Genomic DNA, 19,454 nt, shown 5'->3' with positions numbered 1-19,454 from the left:
ATTCAAAGTCTTTAAAAAAGCCAAAATTGAAAGATGCTTTTGGTTAATTTTTACACTCACCTAAAGGATTATTAGGAACACCTGTTCAATTTCTCATTAATGCAATTATCTAATCAACAAATCACATTACAGTTGCTTCAATGCATTTAGGGGTGTGGTCCTGGTCAAGACAATCTCCTGAACTCCAAACTGAAGGTGATTTAAGCAATTTTGACCGTGGCATGGTTGTTGGTGCCAGATGGGCCGGTCTGAGTTTTTCATAATCTGAATCTGCTCAGTTACTGGGATTTTCACCCACAACCATTTCTAGGGTTTACAAAGAATGGTGGAAAAGGGAAAAACATCCAGTATGCGGCAGTCTTGTGGGCGAAAATGCCTTGTTCATGCTAGAGGTCAGAGGAGAATGGGCTGACTGATTCAAGCTGATAGAAGAGCAAGGTTGACTGAAATAACCACTCGTTACAACTGAGGTATGCAGCAAAGCTTTTGTGAAGCCACAACATGCACAACCTTGAGGCGGATGGGCTACAACAGCAGAAGAGCCCACCGGGTACCACTCATCCCCACTACAAATGGGAAAAAGAGGCTACAATTTTCACAAGCTATTTTATTATACTGTATATGTTCAGAGTGTGGGAAATATATAAAAAAAGGCCAAGCCTCCCCCTCTCCCCCAGAGCCCATTTACAATCCATGGACAAGGGGCTCTTCCCCACCTCTGGTGCCCCACGAAGAGGTGAGGGCCGCCGATGTCCTGGGGGGGGGGGGGGACGTGTTCATGGTGGCATTTGAGAAGTGGACCCCCAGATGCCCTGCCCCCTCCCCAGGAGAAATTAGTATAGGGGTACATAGTGCCCCTCATTATGTACCCCTTACCCGTTTCCACAAAGAGTTAAATGAAATACACTCACCTAAAGGATTATTAGGAACACCATACTAATACGGTGTTTTGACCCCCTTTCGCCTTCAGAACTGCCTTAATTCTATGTGGCATTGATTCAACAAGGTGCTGAAAGCATTCTTTCGAAATGTTGGCCCATTTTGATAGGATAGCTGTGAGAAAACGCGGAAAAGCCGCCGCATGTGCTCAGAACAAGGCGGCTGATTCCGCGTCTGACGCGGCGGTTTGCACGCGTAGGCCTACATCTGCTAGTATGGCTGAACGCGGAGAAACCGCCGCATGCCCTGATAGCGGTGCGGCTGGTTCTGCGTCCAGCGCGGCGGGTGGTATACAACACATGTCTGGTGTGGCTGGGACTGATAGTCCACACAGGTTCAGAAGGACGTGCGCGCGCGCTGAGAGGCAGAACTTTTATGACAGCCAGAAGGGAGTCAGCTGACCAAGCCGGTCAGCTGACGATTCAACCAGTTCCCATTGGTCCAGCACTTAGAGGAGGTGCTAGAGAGCGCTGTACAATATATACTGGGTGCTGGTCATTCACTGGTTGTCTGCCGTTGCAATCACTACGTGGAAGCACTCAGACCTTTTGTCAGAATCTGTGTTATCATTCTGTTATACTTCAGACTAGTTCCAGGGTGTTGATGGTCAAGGACCTCACACCCAAGATTAGGAATCTGTGTTATCATTCTGTCATACTTCAGACTAGTTCCACGGTGTTGATGATCAAGGACCTCACACCCAAGATTAGGAATCTGTGTTATCATCCTGTAATACTTCAGACTAGTTCCAGGGTGTTGATGATCAAGGACCTCACACCCAAGATTAGGAATCTGTGTTACCATTCTGTTATACTTCAGACTAGTTCCAGGGTGTTGATGATCACGGAGCTCACACCCAAGACTAGGCATTGTTTATTATCTGTTATGACTTTCTGCTTTCCTGACTACTCTTCTGATCACTGATTCGGTACTCCGCTATATCTGATTCTCTGTTGCCAAACCCTGCGCTCCTTAGGATTACCGAATCAGCCTTCTGTCTTTGTACTTAATCTGTCCGTGTGTTGCCGACCTGGCTTGCCCGACCTCGAGAGCTATCACCCCAGTTGGGAGATAGTTCCCAGTTCCGTGAGTGACATCCTCCTTGGTGTCACTCACACTCTGGTCCTTCCTACTTCCAGCCTGACTCCTCCCTTCGGGAGATTCTCAGGCTACTGGAAGGTATTTGTTCTCTTGTGCAGTATTCCTTACTGCCTTGTACCTGTACTCCAGGTATTGTCCTCAAAGTATTACTGTTGCACCAAACACTCATATTTTAGGTGTCCAGAGGTTAGTAATATATCTGATATATATATATATATATATATTGCTCTGTACAGAAAACTAGCACTAAATTGCTACTATAAACCTCTCTTATTAACAGTGACTATGAATTATGCTGTTCAAATGTTAGATTGGCTTGGGCAGGCAGCTACACTCCCACCAAATTACCTTTAATTTATGCATTAATTGTTCAGTTGGGTTGCATAAATTAAGGGAATTTTACTTCTTCCTTCTTGCTAGGCATTTGAGAATGTCCTTTATTATTCTCGATAAGAACAACCAGTTTTTGGATAGGACGTTCTAGTATGAGTGGAGTGGTAAGACGTTCTCCTCTCTTACTTAATTTGGAATCTCCCATCTGTAATTTCACTCTTCTCACCAATCCGTCTTTGTCTTTCTGAACTTCAAGAACTTTAGCAATTCTCCATCGATTTCTGGGTATGTCCTCTTCTTTGACCATCACTATGTCGTTTATTTGAACATTTCTCCTAGGAGTATGCCGTTTTTGGTCTTTGGCTGCTGTGTTTAAGGCCTGAGTGACCTTCACTTCAGGATCACACATTGATAGCTCTAGGAAACCTTTCTTGGGTACTATTTCCCTTTCCCATAGGAACTTTGGGCCTGTGAACCAATTTGAGTCCTTCATTTCTGAAACTGTAAGACCTCTTGAAGCATGATCAGCTGGGTTCTTTTCTGACTCAATGTAGTACCATTGGTCTGGATCAGTAATTTCTCTAATTCTTTGAACTCTGTTCGCCACAAAGACATGAAATCTTCGAGCTTCATTATTTATGTAGCCTAGAACAACCTGTGAGTCTGTCCAAAAGTACTCTTCATCTATCGTGAACTCTAATTCATCTCTCAGGAACTTGCTCATTGAAGCAGAAACTACAGCAGCTGCTAGTTCCAGTCTTGGTATTGTGAGAACATTGGTAGGTGCGACTCTGGTCTTGGCCATGACAAGGGAGCAATGTACCTTTTCATCTCTTATCACCCTGATGTAGGAACATTGGCCATAACCGTAAGTACTAGCATCTGAGAAGTGATGCAGTTCAATTCTGTCATACTTTTCAAAGTTGTAGGGTGCGAAGCACCTCGGTATTCTGACCCCTTCAAGATCTTGCAAATCCTTAATCCAACTCTCCCACCTTGGCCTTAGTTCTTCTGTTATAGAGTCACCCCAACCTAGTTTCTGTCTGCACAGCTCTTGGGAGTATTCCTTTTCCTCTGAGGATCACTGGGGCTAAGAATCCCAATGGATCATACACAGAAGCTACCATGGAGAGAATATTACGTCTTGTTGCTGGTTTCTCTTCAATAGAGACCTTAAAGAAGAACTTATCCTTTTCAACATCCCACCTCAGGCCAAGTGCATTCGGGACTGGAAGATCACCATAGTTGAGGTCTACATTTTACATTGCGCAAAAGGTGGATGAACGCAACACCAGGCCGCCTCCAAATGGCCTCCAATCAGAGATGCGCTGAGCCCCCCCAGGAACTACAAACGCACCTTGAACCCAAACAGAAGCTCTGCATATACACCAAAAGCATGGCTGTTAAGTGGTCAGCTGCTCCCACTTAACAGCCATGCTTTTTGGTGTATATGCAGAGCTTCTGTTTGGATTCAACGTGCGTTTGTAGTTCCTGGGGGGGCTCAGCGCATCTCTGATTGGAGGCCATTCGGAGGCGGCCTGGTGTTGCGCTCATCCACCTTTTGCACAATTTTCGATTTTTCAATTTTACTTGGTAGCACACCCAGGCTATGCATATACATAGGTTAGGATTTAGTTAGTGTTAGGCCCCTCCCATGGAGGATTGATTTCTTCGCAGTGGGAGGGACGAGTACTTAATAGGTTGCATGCAAGCTGTTACAGGAAACCAACATCCTCCAGTGGTAGACAGGTCATGTGTATGCTTGGTGTGTATTCGACCCCACAAGTGGGGCTTGCACTCTTTTGCAGGTAGGCACTAGTCTGTTTTTAAGTAGCGCTGCTCATTTCCTTGCTATGTACATTTTACATTGCTGATGGACTTTCAGATTCACAAATGGATTCCAACACTTGACTGTTGTTTGAGATGAATTTGTGAAGGTGCAGATTTCCCTTTGCGCACAACTCTTGTGTTTCTTTCACTAATTTGATTGCTGAGTCATCAGATTCCAGGCTTATAAGTCCATCGTCGACATAAAAGTTTTTCTTAATGAAGTTAGCTGCAGATGGAAAACTTTTTTCGTTTTGACTGGCAAGGTGTTTCATACCATAATTGGCACAACCTGGGGATGATGCTGCTCCAAACAGATGGACTTTCATGCGGTATTCTGCAGGCTCTGTATTAGTATTTCCATTCTCCCACCATAGGAATCTCAGGAAATCTCTATCTTCCTCTTTCACATGAAACCTGTGGAACATCTTTTCTATGTCACACATGACAGCAATGGGGTATTTACGAAATCTACAGAGAACTCCAGACAGTGTATTTGTGAGGTCTGGTCCTGTTAGCAGATAATCATTCAATGCAACGCCATCATACCTTGCTGAACAGTCAAATACCACTCTGATCTTGTCTGGTTTCTTCGAGTGATAGACACCTTGATGTGGGATGTACCAAACCTTTCCCAGGTCAGGTTGATTGTCAGCTCTTTCTGCATCTCCATCCTGGATGATGCCTTCCATAAACTTCAAATAGTCGCTTTTGAACTTTGGCTCTCTTCCCAGCTTCTTCTCCAAGGCCCTGATTCACAAAGCGGTGATAACTCAGTTATCACGCCTAAAAGACTTTAGGCGTGATAAGCCGTGCAAAGCTGAGTTATCACCGATTTGTGCTGCTCTTCGCGCGAAGCTCCCGCGCGCAAAGTTTTGCGCGCGTAGCGCACCGCGCTGCGCGCGCAAAGTCCCATAGGGCTCAATGGACGCTGCGCGCGAAGCAAGGTACACTGCGCGCGCAGCGCGGTGCGCTACGCGCGCAAAACTTTGCGCGCGGGAGATCGCGCGAGTTTCTTCTTATCACGCCTAAACTGAGTTTAGGCGTGATAAAGGGCTTTTCACAGGCGTGCAAACACTTTGCACCGCTTTGTGAATCAAGCCCCAAATGTCTAATGCTTCATACACACTTGAGATAACAGTCTTTGGAAAAGGCAAGATCACAGACCAATTTTACCCCATTCCATATAGTATGAGAGCCATAATCTACACAGTCTATTCTATGGAGCTGAACTCCCCATCAGATAAAATCTTTGCAGGATGCTGCACACAAAGATGCCCGTACACACTCAAAAGATCATTATCTGCAAAAGATCTGTTCCTGCAAAATATCCATTCCTGCAAAATGCATTCATAGTCTATGAGATCTGCAGATCATCATACACACTTGGTTTAACAGACTTCATCTGCATATCTGGCAATCATCTGCAGATCTGAAAATCCACCCTGGTGAATCTGATCTGCAGATGATCTGCAGATGATTGTCTGTTAAACCAAGTGTGTATGATGATCTGCAGATCTCATAGACTATGAATGCATTTTGCAGGAATGGATATTTTGCAGGAACAGATCTTTTGCAGATAATGATCTTTTGAGTGTGTATGGGCATCTTTGTGTGCAGCATCCTGCAAAGATTTTATCTGATGGGGAGTGCAGCTCCATAGAATAGACTGTGTAGAGTATGGCTCTCATACTACATGGAAGGGGGTAAAATTGGTCTGTGATCTTGCCTTTTCCAAAGACTTTTATCTCAAGTGTGTATGAAGCATTAGTCGCACTAAAGCAAGATTCCTATTGTCTGGAAGGTAAGGGCGTTTTCTGAAAGGTAAGTGCATCTCTAGATTGCCTTGTTGATTTTGCTGAATGCCATCTTCCAAGATGTGTAGGAATTTTATATCTTCTTGAGATATGCTCTTTTCCTTTGAGCTGGTGTCTACAAAGTCAGACTCAAGAATCTTGATCACTGTAGCAGGACTTGGAGTTAGTGACATCTTAACAGATATGCGATGAGATAACCCGGTTACTTGTCTTGAGCTTGCAGCCTGTTGTGGCCCTCCAACAATGCTCCATCCTAAATCAGTTTTGATGGCATATGGTTCATCATCCCCTCCTGCGATTATTTGTCGTGGCATCAGTGCTTTAGAACAGTCATAACCTATCAGGAGCCCAACACCGTACTCCTTCAGAGGGGGTATTTTATGAGAGATGACTGATAGGTGCTTCCACATTTTAGCTGTTTCACAGGTAGGTATGTGTACACGATCAAGGGGTATGAAGTCTCTTGTATAGACCGGAGGTAGATCTATTCTGACATCTGAGCAAAGTCCCTTGACTTTTAATCCGGTGACTCTTTGACTATCTTCCAATGAGTCTTTTCCCATAATCGTTGAGAGCTTAAGCTTCACTGGCTCCATGGCTACTTGCAATTTCTGACAGACCTCTTGGTCAATAAAAGTGTTACTGCTTTGTGTGTCTAGTAGTGCATAAGCAAGTACCTCCTTACTTCCTGTTCCTGGAGATGAGATACACACTGGGATGATCATTGAAGTATTCTTGCTCTCACTTTCAACCATACAGTAGGATAGTGTGGATACGCTTTCTCCCTCAATGAGAGTACTGGGTGTTGAAGCTTTATCCTTCTTTGGGCGCTCCTCATGTAATGGGGTTGGGTGACGTCCTTTACAAATGCCACAGGTGGCTCTTCTCTTACAGTCCTTATCACTGTGTCCCTTTCGTAGGCACCCAAAACAAAGCTGGTTATCCAGTATGAATCTTTTTTTCTCCTCTACAGACCTTTCCTTCATTTGTTGACATTTGTAGATGGAGTGGTTTTCTCCACAGAACATGCATTGAAGAGGTGTGTGACTATCTGTCAGTATTTTCTCTCTGTTCTTCACATCAGTGACCTTAGGCTTAGGCTTAGGCTTGGTATCATTGCCTTTATCCACTGCATTGACTGCAAATGAAGTTGCCTTTGCACACTTTACCTCTCTCGTTGGCTTTCCTTCTAAAGGTTTCAGAATGTGGAGGGATGACACTGGATTGCATGCTATGCGTGCTTCTGTATTGACAAATGAAGAGAACTCTTCAAGGCTGGGATACTCCTTGCCTTGGTCTAACTGTTTAGTTACATGACGATTCCATCTTCAGGTCACCCCGTCAGGTAGCTTAAGTAACATTTTCTGGTTTTCTTCACAGTCATTCAGTACTTGCAATACCTTTACATGAGGAATGGCGTCGCTACATTCTTGCAGGAAGTCACCATACTCTCTAAGCCTAACATACTCTTTAGAGCCTATCTTTGGCCAACTGTTAAGTCTTTCTCTGAAGGCTCGCTGTACTACAAAGGGATGACCATACCTTGCATTCAGTTTTTCCCATGCTTGTTTGTAGGCTTCTTCATCTTTCCTGTAGAAGCTACCTTCAAGAGCACTCTTTACTTCTCCACTAACATACTTCTGTAGGTAGAACAACCTGTCTACTGAATTGGAGCAGCGACATGCAATAAGTGCTTCAAAGCTTGTACTCCACTCTATGAACTTCAGTGGGTCTCCTGAGAATACAGTGGGTTCAGGAATTGGAAGTCTTGTAAGAACCATTGTCTCATGTATTGCTTGGGCAATAGCTGCAACATTTTCTTGGTCACTATGAAGACTTGTGGGGATAGAAAGACAGGAATCTGTTCTCTCACTGCACATGGATTTAGATTTCTTTCTATTTTTCTCAGTGAGGACAGAAGGACAGGGGTCTGTTCTCTCATGTAGTGCTGCTCTGGATCTATCACCATTTTCTTTTATTTCCTCCTCAGCATATACTCTAAGTTTAGATTCCATGACCTCAATGTCTCTTTGAAAACGAGATAAACAGAGGAACACCAAGAGCCCCAATAGTGTAGTATGTATTGACAAAGGGGATAATGACAAAGAGTAATAGTTGTTATACTCACAAGCATGGGTCACCAATAGGCAACCACTGTAAAGGCAGGTGGGGAGATTATCCTGACCCCACTCAGGAATAAGAAGTCGCTCTCTGTAGATAGTAGAACCCAGGGTGGATACAATATTATATAGGAGAGAAATGGGGCGCCAAAAGGATAAAAGGGGTTTTAAATGAGCTTAAAAGCCAAACATTTGGTAATTAGAGGAGGCAGTGGTGGACTTACCTCCTCCAAGCAGACACAACACGACTGTACATTCAGTCTATTTATTAACGAACTCCAGATAAAACAAAGCAACGCGTTTCACGGGTCAGTGCCCGCTTCCTCAGGCAATAGAAAAAGCAGTTACAGCATCTAGCAAAACAAACAACAACTCTGCAGAGGTGCCGACTGTTGTTTGTTTTGCTAGATGCTGTAATTCCTTTTTCTATTGCCTGAGGAAGCGGGCACTGACCCGTGAAACGCGTTGCTTTGTTTTATCTGGAGTTCGTTAATAAATAGACTGAATGTACAGTCGTGTTGTGTCTGCTTGAAGGAGGTAAGTCCACCACTGCCTCCTCTAATTACCAAATTTTTGGCTTTTAAGCTCATTTAAAACCCCTTTTATCCTTTTGGCGTCTCTGTTCTCTCCTATATCAATGTCTCTTTGGTTTTTCAACTTTTTTAATTGTAGACTGTAACGGTCGGTGTAACAGAGAGGATCTGATTATTGGCGATCTGCAGTATCACCAAAAATACAGATATATACCTGACTATTGATGATCTGCAGTATCACCGATAATCAGATATATCACTAACCTCTGGACACCTGAGGTATGAGTGTTTGGGTGCAACAGTAATACTTTAAATGGATACTGTAGGGGGGTCAGGGGAAAATGAGTTAAACTTACCCGGGGCTTCTAACGGTCCCCCGCAGACATCCTGTGTTGGCGCAGCCACTCACCGATGCTCCGGCCCCGCCTCCGGTTCACATCTGGAATTTCAGACTTTAAAGTCTGAAAACCACTGCGCCTGGGTTGCCGTGTCCTCGATCCCGCTGATGTCACCAAGAGCACACAGCGCAGGCCCAGTATGGTCTGTGTCTGCGCAGTACACTCCTGGTGACATCAGCGGGAGTGAGGACATGGCAACGCAGGCGCAGTGGTTTTCTGACTTTAAAGTCAGAAATTCCAGAAGTGAACTGGAGGCGGGGCCGGAGCATCAGTGAGTGGCTGCGCCAACACAGGATGTCTGCGGGGGACCATTAGAAGCCCCGGGTGAGTTCAACTCATTTTCCCCCGACCCCCCTACAGTATCCCTTTAAGGACAATACCTGGAGGACAGGTACAAAAGCAGTAAGGAATACTGCACAAGAGAACAAGTTCCTTCCAGTAGCCAGAGACTCTCCCGAAGGGAGGAGTCAGGCTGGGGGTAGGAAGGGCCAGAGGCGAGCGTGAGTGACACCAAGGAAGGTGTCACTAACTGATCTGTGAACTATCTCCTAACTAGGAGATAGTTCTCGAGGTCGGGCAAGCCAGGTCGGCAACACACAGACAGATAAAGTACACAGACAGAAGGCTGGTTCGGTAATCCTAAGGAGCGCAGGGTTTGGCAACAGAGAATCAGATATAGCGAAGTACCGAATCAGTGATCAGAAGAGTAGTCAGGAAAGCAGAAAGTCATAACAGTTAATAAACAATGCCTAATCTTGGGTGTGATCATCAATACCCTGGAACTAGTCTGGTATATAACAGAATGGTAACTCAGATTCCTAATGTTGTGTGTGAGGTCCTTGATCATCAACACCCTGGAACTAGTCTGAAGTATAACAGAATGGTAACTCAGCAGTAGGAGAACAGAGGCGCCAGCAGGATAAAAGTGGATAAAAACTTTAAAATTTGCTGGGAGGAAGTGGTGGACTTACCTCCATAAAGCAGACACGAAAGACTGTCTGAATAGTAGTCACATTTATTAATTAGTACCCCAAAACAGTGCAACGCGTTTCGCAGGCCCAGCCCGCTTCATCAGGCAATAAAAATGGGGACAAGACTGTAGACAAGAGACAGTACATTATGCTATAGTAAATTCTGCAAATTTGCATATTAATATATTGCATATCATAAAGCATACCATATGAAATAAATAGCTTCGTGGAGATGGCATAAAAGAGTTGGGTGTGCAAGTAGACAATAGGGGGTAGAGGCTATGGTGCTCGTGATAGTAATGGGCTATGGGGTGTTATTTTACACAGATTTGCAATGAGTGGTATTGGTAATGGAAAAGGGTATATGTCAGCAAGAGTAATGGGTAATAGAGCATTGAGAAGAGAACAGGGGGCCAGAAATACAGGGTAAAGTGTGCAAATAAAATAAAAAATAGTAACTCAGATTCCTAATCTTGGGTGTGAGGTCCTTGGTCATCAACACCCTAGAACTAGTCTGAAGTATAACAGAATGGTAACAGAGATTCCTAATCTTGGGTGTGAGGTCCTTGATCATCAAAACCCTAGAGCTAGTCTGAAGTATAACAGAATGGTAACACAGATTCCTAATCTTGGATATGAGGTCCTTGATCATCAACACCCTGGAACTAGTCTAAAGTATAACAGAATGGTAACACAGATTCCTAATCTTGGGTGTGAGGTCCTTGATCATCAACACCCTGGAACTAGTCTGAAGTATAACAGAATGGTAACACAGATTCCTAATCTTGGGTGTGAGGTCCTTGATCATCAACACCCTGGAACTAGTCTGAAGTATAACACAATGGTAACACAGTATCTGACAATAGGTCTGAGTGCTTCCACGTAGTGATCGCAACGGCAGACAACCAGAGAATGACCAGCACCCAGTATATATAGTAAAGCGCTCTCCAGCGCCTCCCCTAATTGCTGGACCAATGGGAACTGGTTGAATCGTCAGCTGACCGGCTTGGTCAGCTGACTCCCTTCTGGCTGTCATAAAAGTTCTGCCTCTCAGCACACGCGCGCGTCCTTCTGAACCTGTGTGGACTATCAGTCCCAGCCACACCAGACATGTGTTGTAAAGCACCCGCCGCGCTGGACGTGGAACCGGCCGCACCGCTATCAGAGCATGTGGCGGTTTCTCCGCGTTCAGCCATACTAGTGGATGTAGGCCTACGCGTGCAAACCGCCGCGTTGGACGCGGAATCAGCCGCCTTGTTCTGAGTACACGCGGCAGCTTTTCCGCGTTTTCTCACATAGACGTTGTGCATCAATTGCAGCTTCCATCTCAATCTCAGCCTTTTTAGCAGCAAGTTGTGCAGATGCTTCTACCCTTTTGGCTGAGGTACTTGTGCACTTAGATATGCGGCTAGAATGCTTGCTAGAAGAGGTTACTCTTGAAACTGTAGATCCATATACAGACTTGGCATAATCCCTTTTATAAAGCTCTAGTAGCCTTGTCCTCTCTGTCTCTGCATCAAAGTCGGTTTCAATTGATCATATTCTCATAAGCCCTAATAAATCTGCTGTTATTGCAGTGCAGGTGTCGATCTTCCTCTTAATGTCCTGGGATGGTGCGGTGTGTGACCTTAGCTCATCATACATTGTCTTCATATCTAACTCATGCTTCTGTACAGCATCCATCATGTTGGATAATTCATCATCTGCACACTCTTGTTTTAGCTTCATGCGAACCTCATTGGTGTGCGTCTTCCATTTTATGTACATTTGGTTGAATTTCCTTTCTCTTTGTGCAGACTCTTGTTGCATATATTCTAGCATTTTGGAGGTAGGTCTTCTCTCACGAGATGACTGTCTCAACTGGCCTATCTGTTCTGAGACTGCCTGAGACTCCCTAAGCTCGGCTTCTAAATTCTCTGTCTTAGACAGGTACTCCTTTATGTCACAATTTATCATTTCTATCTCTTCAGGATCTGTCTCTGCCTCTAAGGTTTCCCTCAACTCTAATACCTTCTGCTGTAAGGAATATCTCTCACTATTTAACTCTTCACCCTCTAACAATGGCATTGAAATACTATAAACAGACATTTTGACCTGAAATAGTTAAATAGAAGTTAAACACAAAGGAATAATAACTTTGTTCAAATACACATAAAGTCATTATAATGCAAATGTCTCTTGATGTTCCAAAGTCAGCACACAATCATCAATAAGGAATAAACAGGAAACTCTGACCTTATTATGAAGAGCAGGATACAGTGACTTGACTGCTGATTTAATATTAGTGTCTCTTTTGAAACAGAAGTTAGGAATCACTCAGGATCAGTCTTTGCAGATGTAGATGCAGGGACTTTGACTTGCTTGTAGTTGCTTACAGAATGCAGACTGTCTGTGTCTTTACTTGCAGAGATGCAGCAGTGTCTGAGGCTTGCTTGAGTTGCTTTTTGAATGCTGTCTGTGTCTTTACTTGCAGATATGCAGCTGTGAGTGTCTGTGTCTTTACTTGCAGAGATGCAGCAGTGAGGATTGTTGCTCTGATTGTGTGCGGTTGCTCGGGTGAATTGCAGCATGTGGTTGTTTCACTCTGTGTGGTGGCGCGCTTGTTGATATGTGCACTCTCACTGTGGCAATGTTGTAACTCTGAAGGCCGCAGGAAAGGCATACATCTACTTAGGTGCAATACTTGGCTCTATTTCTGCTTCTACTGTGGTGTTTTGTAAACTCTGTGGCCACAGGGAAGGCGCTGTCACTTTAAGGGCTTTTTTACACCCTGAGGCACACTTGGTATGGCTTCTGCTCTAGCTCTGATGAGGTGCGTCTTCTCGCCTCCTCAGAGGTTAATAGTTCTACTGTAACTGTCCTCGGATCCTTGAAAGACTTTAAGAACATACCGCTGGTACAAAAATAACTTTCTTTATTGGTAACATCATCAGGATAGGGAATAAGGAATAAAGATGATCACAGTTTTAGTAATATTGGTGGCTGAATATGGTAGAATGCGATCTTAGCAGTTTCAAGTGAGCGTAAGTGTGATTTCAAGCGTAGAAAGCGGTAGAACTAGGGGCAAACATACAAAAACAGTATTCAGTATAGATTCTAACATAGCACCACTAACATTGTCATTAGCAGCATGAATCAGTATACATAAACCAAGATAGCTCACATCTCCAAGATCCGGCCTTTCCTGACCCCAGACACTGCCAAACTCCTTGTCCACGCCCTCATTATCTCCCGCCTGGACTACTGCACCTACTGCACCTCCCTCTTGTTAGGCCTTCCTCAAAACCGCATCGCCCCCCTAAAATCCATCATGAACGCAGCAGCCAGACTCATCTACTCCTCCCACCGCTCTGTCTCCACGACTCCACTACACAAATCCCTTCATTGGATTCCAATTCACTTAAGAATCAGCTTCAAGATCCTATGTTTGGCATACAAATCCATACACAAGTCCTGCCCAACCTACATCTCTGACCTGGTCAGCAGATATACACCTGGCCGTCCACTTCGCTCCTCCAACGACCTCCTCTTAACCACCCCACGCATCTCGCACTCCCATGCACGACTGCAGGACTTCACTAGAGCTGCCCCCATCCTGTGGAACTCTCTCCCATTGCCTGTCAGGCTCGCTCCCACATTTAACACCTTCAAAAAAGCACTCAAAACTCACTTCTTCAAGGAGGCCTACATCAACTCAACATTGCCCTAATCCTTTCTGCCAATAACTTCTTGTTGCACCCCCTCCTTCGTGTCATCAACCCCTCCCTCTAGATTGTAAGCCTTTGGCAGGGCCCTCTCCCCTTGTGTATCTTACTTGACTGTGTGCACTTTACCCAGAATTTGGAACTGGTAATTTTTACCACTACCACTCCAGTTTATGATCTGGTATGTACTACTATCTGCATTGTGTTGTGTATCTTATTGCTATTACCTGTATTGTTGTATCTATGATTTGTTACCTGTATTGTTCTGTCACCCCAGTTATCATTGTCTGTAATCCTATTTATTGTACAGTGCTGCGTAATATGTTGGCACTATATAAATCTAATAAATAATAATAATATTTTGGCCTCATAGGATCTTAAGGGCAGTTTCTCTGCTCTGTCTCTCTCATAAGCTCTGAAGATTCTGTCTCTAAAATGGCTGCTGGCATGTCTGGTTAGATTCTAGAAGATCTCAGAGTGAGGCTGGTTTCTGATTGGACTAGACTGTCAGGTGACTGGAGTACTCAGATTAACCCTGTAATGTCCTGTGCTTAGCTAGCAAGGGGCGTTGCTAGGATCCCAAAAGATTGGGGGCACCAGAGGGCACCCCTGCGGCGCGGCAAAAAATGGGTGTGGCTACAGACCGGGATGTGGGTGTGGTCACAGGTGGAGCCAAATTTACATGAACTTAGCAGCGGTCTAAGTAGGTCGCCCAAGCAAAATGTCGACTGAAGTCCCCTCTCCAGTAATACACAAAAAACCCACAATAAATATGCAGCTTATCACATAAATAGGCAGTGTCCCTTATCTTATATAAAAGCATAGAGTTATAGCAGTATTTAGTAACATATAGCTTGTATACAGCGTGGTGGCGAGGTGGTTAGCACTCTCGACTTGCAGCGCTGGATTCCCGATTAGAAACCCAGCCAGAGATCTGCAAGGCGTTTGTATGTTCTGCCTTTGTCTGCGTGGGTTTCCTCTGGGCACTCTGGTTTCCTCCCACTTCCCAAAAGCATACAGATAAGTTAATTGGCTTCCACTAAATTGGCCCTAGACTACTATACATTCTCTACCCAATTATGGTAGGGACTAGATTGTGAGCCCCTCTGAGGGACAGTTAAATGACAAGACAATATACTCTTTAAGGCACTGCAGAAGATGTCGGTGCTAAATAAATACAACATCATAATTCACAGTACAGCCTTGCAGGCAGATACTGTGAGCATCCAGACTGACAGAAAGAAAACACACACACAGCCATGCTGCCAGTGAGCAGCACAAAAACAAGTTGCTGCAGCCTGTGGCTAGAGGTGGAGACTGAAGGGGAGACTGTCTGCTTGACTGAGCTGACAGTCTGACTCCTGCCACCGCTGTGTCCTGCTGGCCTGGAGCTAATTAATTATTCTCACCTCCTCCGTTTATTGATCCCCTCTAAAAAAAATCATCTGTCCCGCTCTCACGCCTGCAGCCATCCTCTCCTCTGGACTCCTCCTCCCAGCGTCTGATGCTTTCTCAGACGCTAGAGGTAGAAGCCTGGAGGAGAGGATGTCTGCAGGCTCCGGAGACCAAGCGGCTGACTCGGAGGAGGTGAGTAACTGCAGCGATTTTGCTGGGGACATTCGTGGCACTCCACAAAATGTTCGGGGCACGTGCTTCGAACCTTTTGGGCTAGCGACGCCCCTGTAGCTAGCTATTATAGCTGATGCTGCAGGCTGTTACTCTACACACAAATGAACTTTAACAGCAGGCTAACTTTTCTGCTTATCATACAACAGACCTATATAGGTATATATATATATATATATATATATATATATATATATATATATATATATATATATATATATATATATATATATATATATAATTGTTCTGTACAGAAAACTAGCACTATGAATTATGCTGTTCAGATGTTAGATTGGCTTGGGCAGGCAGCAGCACAGTGAACTCATTGTCATATTCAAGAAACCAATTTGAAATGATTCAAGCTTTGTGACAAGGTGCATTATCTGGCTGGAAGTAGCCATCAGAGGATGGGTACATGGTGGTCATGAAGGGATGGACATGGTCAGAAACAATGCTCAGGTAGCCCGTGGCATTTAAACGATGCCCAACTGGCATTAAGGGGCCTAAAGTGTGCCAAGAAAACATCCTCCACACCATTACACCACCACCACCAGCCTGCACAGTGGTAACAAGGCATGATGGATCCATGTTCTCATTCTGTTTACGCCAAACTCTGACTCTATTGAGACTCATCAGACCAGGCAACATTTTTCCAGTCTTAAACTGTCCAATTTTGGTGAGCTTGTGCAAATTGTAGCCTCTTTTATCTATTTGTAGTGGAGATGAGTGGTAGCCGGTGGGGTCTTCTGCTGTTGTAGCCCATCCACCTCAAGGTTGTGCGTGTCGTGGCTTCACAAATGCTTTGCTGCATACCACGTTTGTAATGAGTGGTTATTTCAGTCAACGTTGCTCTTCTATCAGCTTGACTCAGTCGGCCCATTCTCATTTGTTCTCTAGCACGAACAAGGCATTTTCCCACAGGACTGCCGCATACTGATGTGTTTCCCTTTTCACACCATTCTTTGTAAACCCTAGAAATGGTTGTGCGTGAAAAGCCCAGTAACTGAGCAGATTGTGAAATACTCAGACTGGCGCGTCTCGCACCAACAACCATGCCACGGTCAAAATTGCTTAAATCACCTTTCTTTCCCATTCTGACATTCAGTTTGGAGGTCAGGAGATCATCTTGACCAGGACCACACCCCTAAATGCATTGAAACAACTGCCATGTGATTGGTTGATTAGATAATTGCCTTAATGAGAAATTGAACAGGTGTTCCTAATAATCCTTTAGGTGAGTGTATACAGTATATATACATACATAAATACATAACATTATCTGTCATTTTTTACAGCAGTAACTAAGCTACTTTTTTCCTCAAACTTTAACAGCGATTTTTCTCAAAAACTATAAAGTATTTTTATTTTTTTTCCGCTTGGTCCCGCTGTCCTCCTCCACATACCCTGCAAATTTGATATTTTTAGCACGTAAGGGTGATTTGCTATATAACCCGCTAAAGTCGGCGGACAGTAACTTTAAAGAGACTCTGTAACCATTTTTTCAGCCTTAGTTCTTCTATCCTATAAGTTCCTATGCCTGTTCTAATCTGCTCTGGCTTACTGCAGTCTTTCCTAACTGCACTGTCTCTGTAATAAATCAATGTATCTTTCCTCTGTCCTGTTTGTCGGGCTAAAGCTTGATTGTGTGGAATGTGCAGGGCTGCTTGTGATTGGTAGAAGCGATACACACCCTCTGCAGGCCCCCTGCATACTCTGAATGACTCATACACTATGCTTAGCTGAGCCCAGGGGAGGACTGGGACCTTTTGGCCTGGGGGGACAACACAAACTAGAGGCCCGTTTTACGGCATCCCCAGCCCAAAGCCATATCTTTCTTGTGTGCAAATCTTCAAATGACTAAAAGCCCAGCCACACACACACACACACTATGTACGTACCTGATGCCTAACCCTATTTCTCCGCACAATCTACCTGTCTGTGTCTGATGCCTAACCTTAAAGGAGTCATCAGGCTTTTTTTTTTTATGAAAATAAGTGCTACTTACCCAGGGCTCGTCCAGCCCCAAGCTCCCAGCATGTCCCTTGCCGCAGCTCTGCAGTCAGCTGTTCGCTGCCGCTGCCTCCCAGCCCTCGGCGATGACGTCAGGCCGACTGCGCCTGTGCGAGTGGCGCTGTCAATCACTGCCACATGGACCAGAGCGTACTGTGCAGACGCAGAACTACTGCGCCTGCGCAGTACACTCCGGTCCACGTGGCGGTGATTGACAGTGCTGCTCACACATGCGCAGTACAGGCCGACATCCAGGTCGGACTGGTGCCATCGCCGGGGACTGGGAGGCAGCGGCAGCGAATGGCTGACTGCAGAGCTGCGGCGAGGGACATGCTGGGAGCGTGGGGCTGGAGGAAGCCCTGGGTAAGTAGCACTTATTTCATTAAAAATGCCTGATAACTCCTTTAAACAACCCCCCCCCACACACACACACACACACACACACAAACCTACCTACCTGGTGATGCCTAACCCCACTCCTGCCCACCCACCATACAAACTACTTGTCTGACACCTACCCCCCCCCCCCCTCCAACTACCTGTTTGACAGTGCCTAACTGCCTGCCTCCCCCCTCCCCTGCCGCCAATCACACCACAAGAAGAAAAAACATTCCCCCTCAGGCCAGGGTCAGAATGGGCATGATTATCACACAAAAAAAACTCAGAGGGCACTGGCCTGGGCAGAGAATAGAATTTGACAGCAGTAGCAGGCAGGCAGCAAAGTGTGAGTAACTCAGTGACAAGAAGGGAGAAGAAGTACAGAAACAAAATTTATAAAAACCACCTTCTCCTCTGGCAACCTGGACCCGGCCTCCTCTATCCTCCTGTCTCCTCAGTCCTACACCTCCTCCTCCTCCACAGCAGCAAGCAGCTATAGGTGGCATCTCCGACTCCCAGCCCCCAGAGTGTCCGACTCCTCCAGCCAGGACAGCCAGCCACTCGTAGCCGCAGCTCCAGGCCCCCAGCCCCCCCAGCACAGAAAACTGAAGAGTGAGACAGCTCACTCCGATGACACCGCAGGCACAGCAGCACGTTGCGGGCGGCAATGGCTCCAGGAGGGGGGCGGAGTCAAGCAGGGTCAACCCACCGGGCCGGAGAGGACCTAAGCTATTTGTGTCCTTGTGCTGCTCACATTCACCACAGGCGCAGCCACGCACAAGGGCACACCACAGCCTCAGCCCCTTCTCTGATTGGATACTTTAACTTGCCGGGAACTTCCCCACTGCGAACCTGTCACCTGTGTTATGTCTGCGGGCGCTGCGTATAGCAGCGGCCGGCCCTAATTACTTAAGATTCGGGCGGCCCGGGGGGCAATTGCCCCCCGTCCCCCTGGGCCAGTCCTCCCCTGGCTGAGCCTATTAGAAGCTGGTTAGTTTGTTTGTAAACACTGCCTAAAACTGTTAATTACAAGCCAGGATTGCAGCAGAGAGTGGCAGAAACAGCACAGAGGGGCACAGGAGAAAATAATGAATAGAATGGTATGCTTTTTATTGTAAGAATATTAGAGTACAGATTTTTTTTAATGTAAAAAATGTGAATGCGTATTTTTGACAAAAAAATTTGCATTGAAATGTGAATAGCGAGCAGCCCATGTTCACCAGCAACTGTTCCCCGGTGAACTGTTCTGGCCGTCTGTAATCAGAGGTTGCTGAGATCTGCAAACTGAATATTTGCCTACTAAGATAAGTAGACCTGCAAACTGTAATTTCAGGGTAATATGGTGTGGGTTCCTTCCTCCTATTATTATGTGCTCTTCACTAACGTTTACAATGATAAAACTTACAAAACCTGCTTAACTTGATAATCTATACCATAAACGGCAAGCTATCAAAAATGCAAAACATATTTTATTTATTTGTTGTTAGGTTGTTGAAAAATGCATAAAGCTGGGCTCATCATCTGCCTATTATATCCCTGGGAGCATGGACAACATGACTTTTGCAAAACAAGTAGTCCATGAGGCACAACGTTTATTTGGTAAGAGCCTGCAAATTCTGATTTACAGTAAGCTTCATAATACTTGCACAAAGTATAAGGGGCAAATTTCTAACTTTTCAGTATATTCAGATTATTAC

At 45.2% G+C, this 19,454-nt stretch overlaps 1 protein-coding gene across 1 annotated transcript in view; it reads left to right on the top strand.

Moving 5' to 3' along the window:
- The window catches only part of HSD11B1 (hydroxysteroid 11-beta dehydrogenase 1), a 636,303-nt gene that overhangs the window by 400,637 nt on the left and 216,212 nt on the right, over positions 1–19,454 (top strand). The window contains exon 6 of the mRNA XM_068266224.1: positions 19,245–19,356. Within this exon, the coding sequence (XP_068122325.1) occupies positions 19,245–19,356 (112 nt within the window). The remainder of the gene's footprint in view (positions 1–19,244; positions 19,357–19,454) is intronic.

This window comes from Hyperolius riggenbachi, chromosome 2, assembly GCF_040937935.1.
Source record: "Hyperolius riggenbachi isolate aHypRig1 chromosome 2, aHypRig1.pri, whole genome shotgun sequence".
NCBI classification, from domain to species: Eukaryota; Metazoa; Chordata; class Amphibia; order Anura; family Hyperoliidae; genus Hyperolius; species Hyperolius riggenbachi.
Note: the sequence above shows the minus strand (reverse complement) of the source record. Positions and strands in the feature narration are given on the sequence as shown.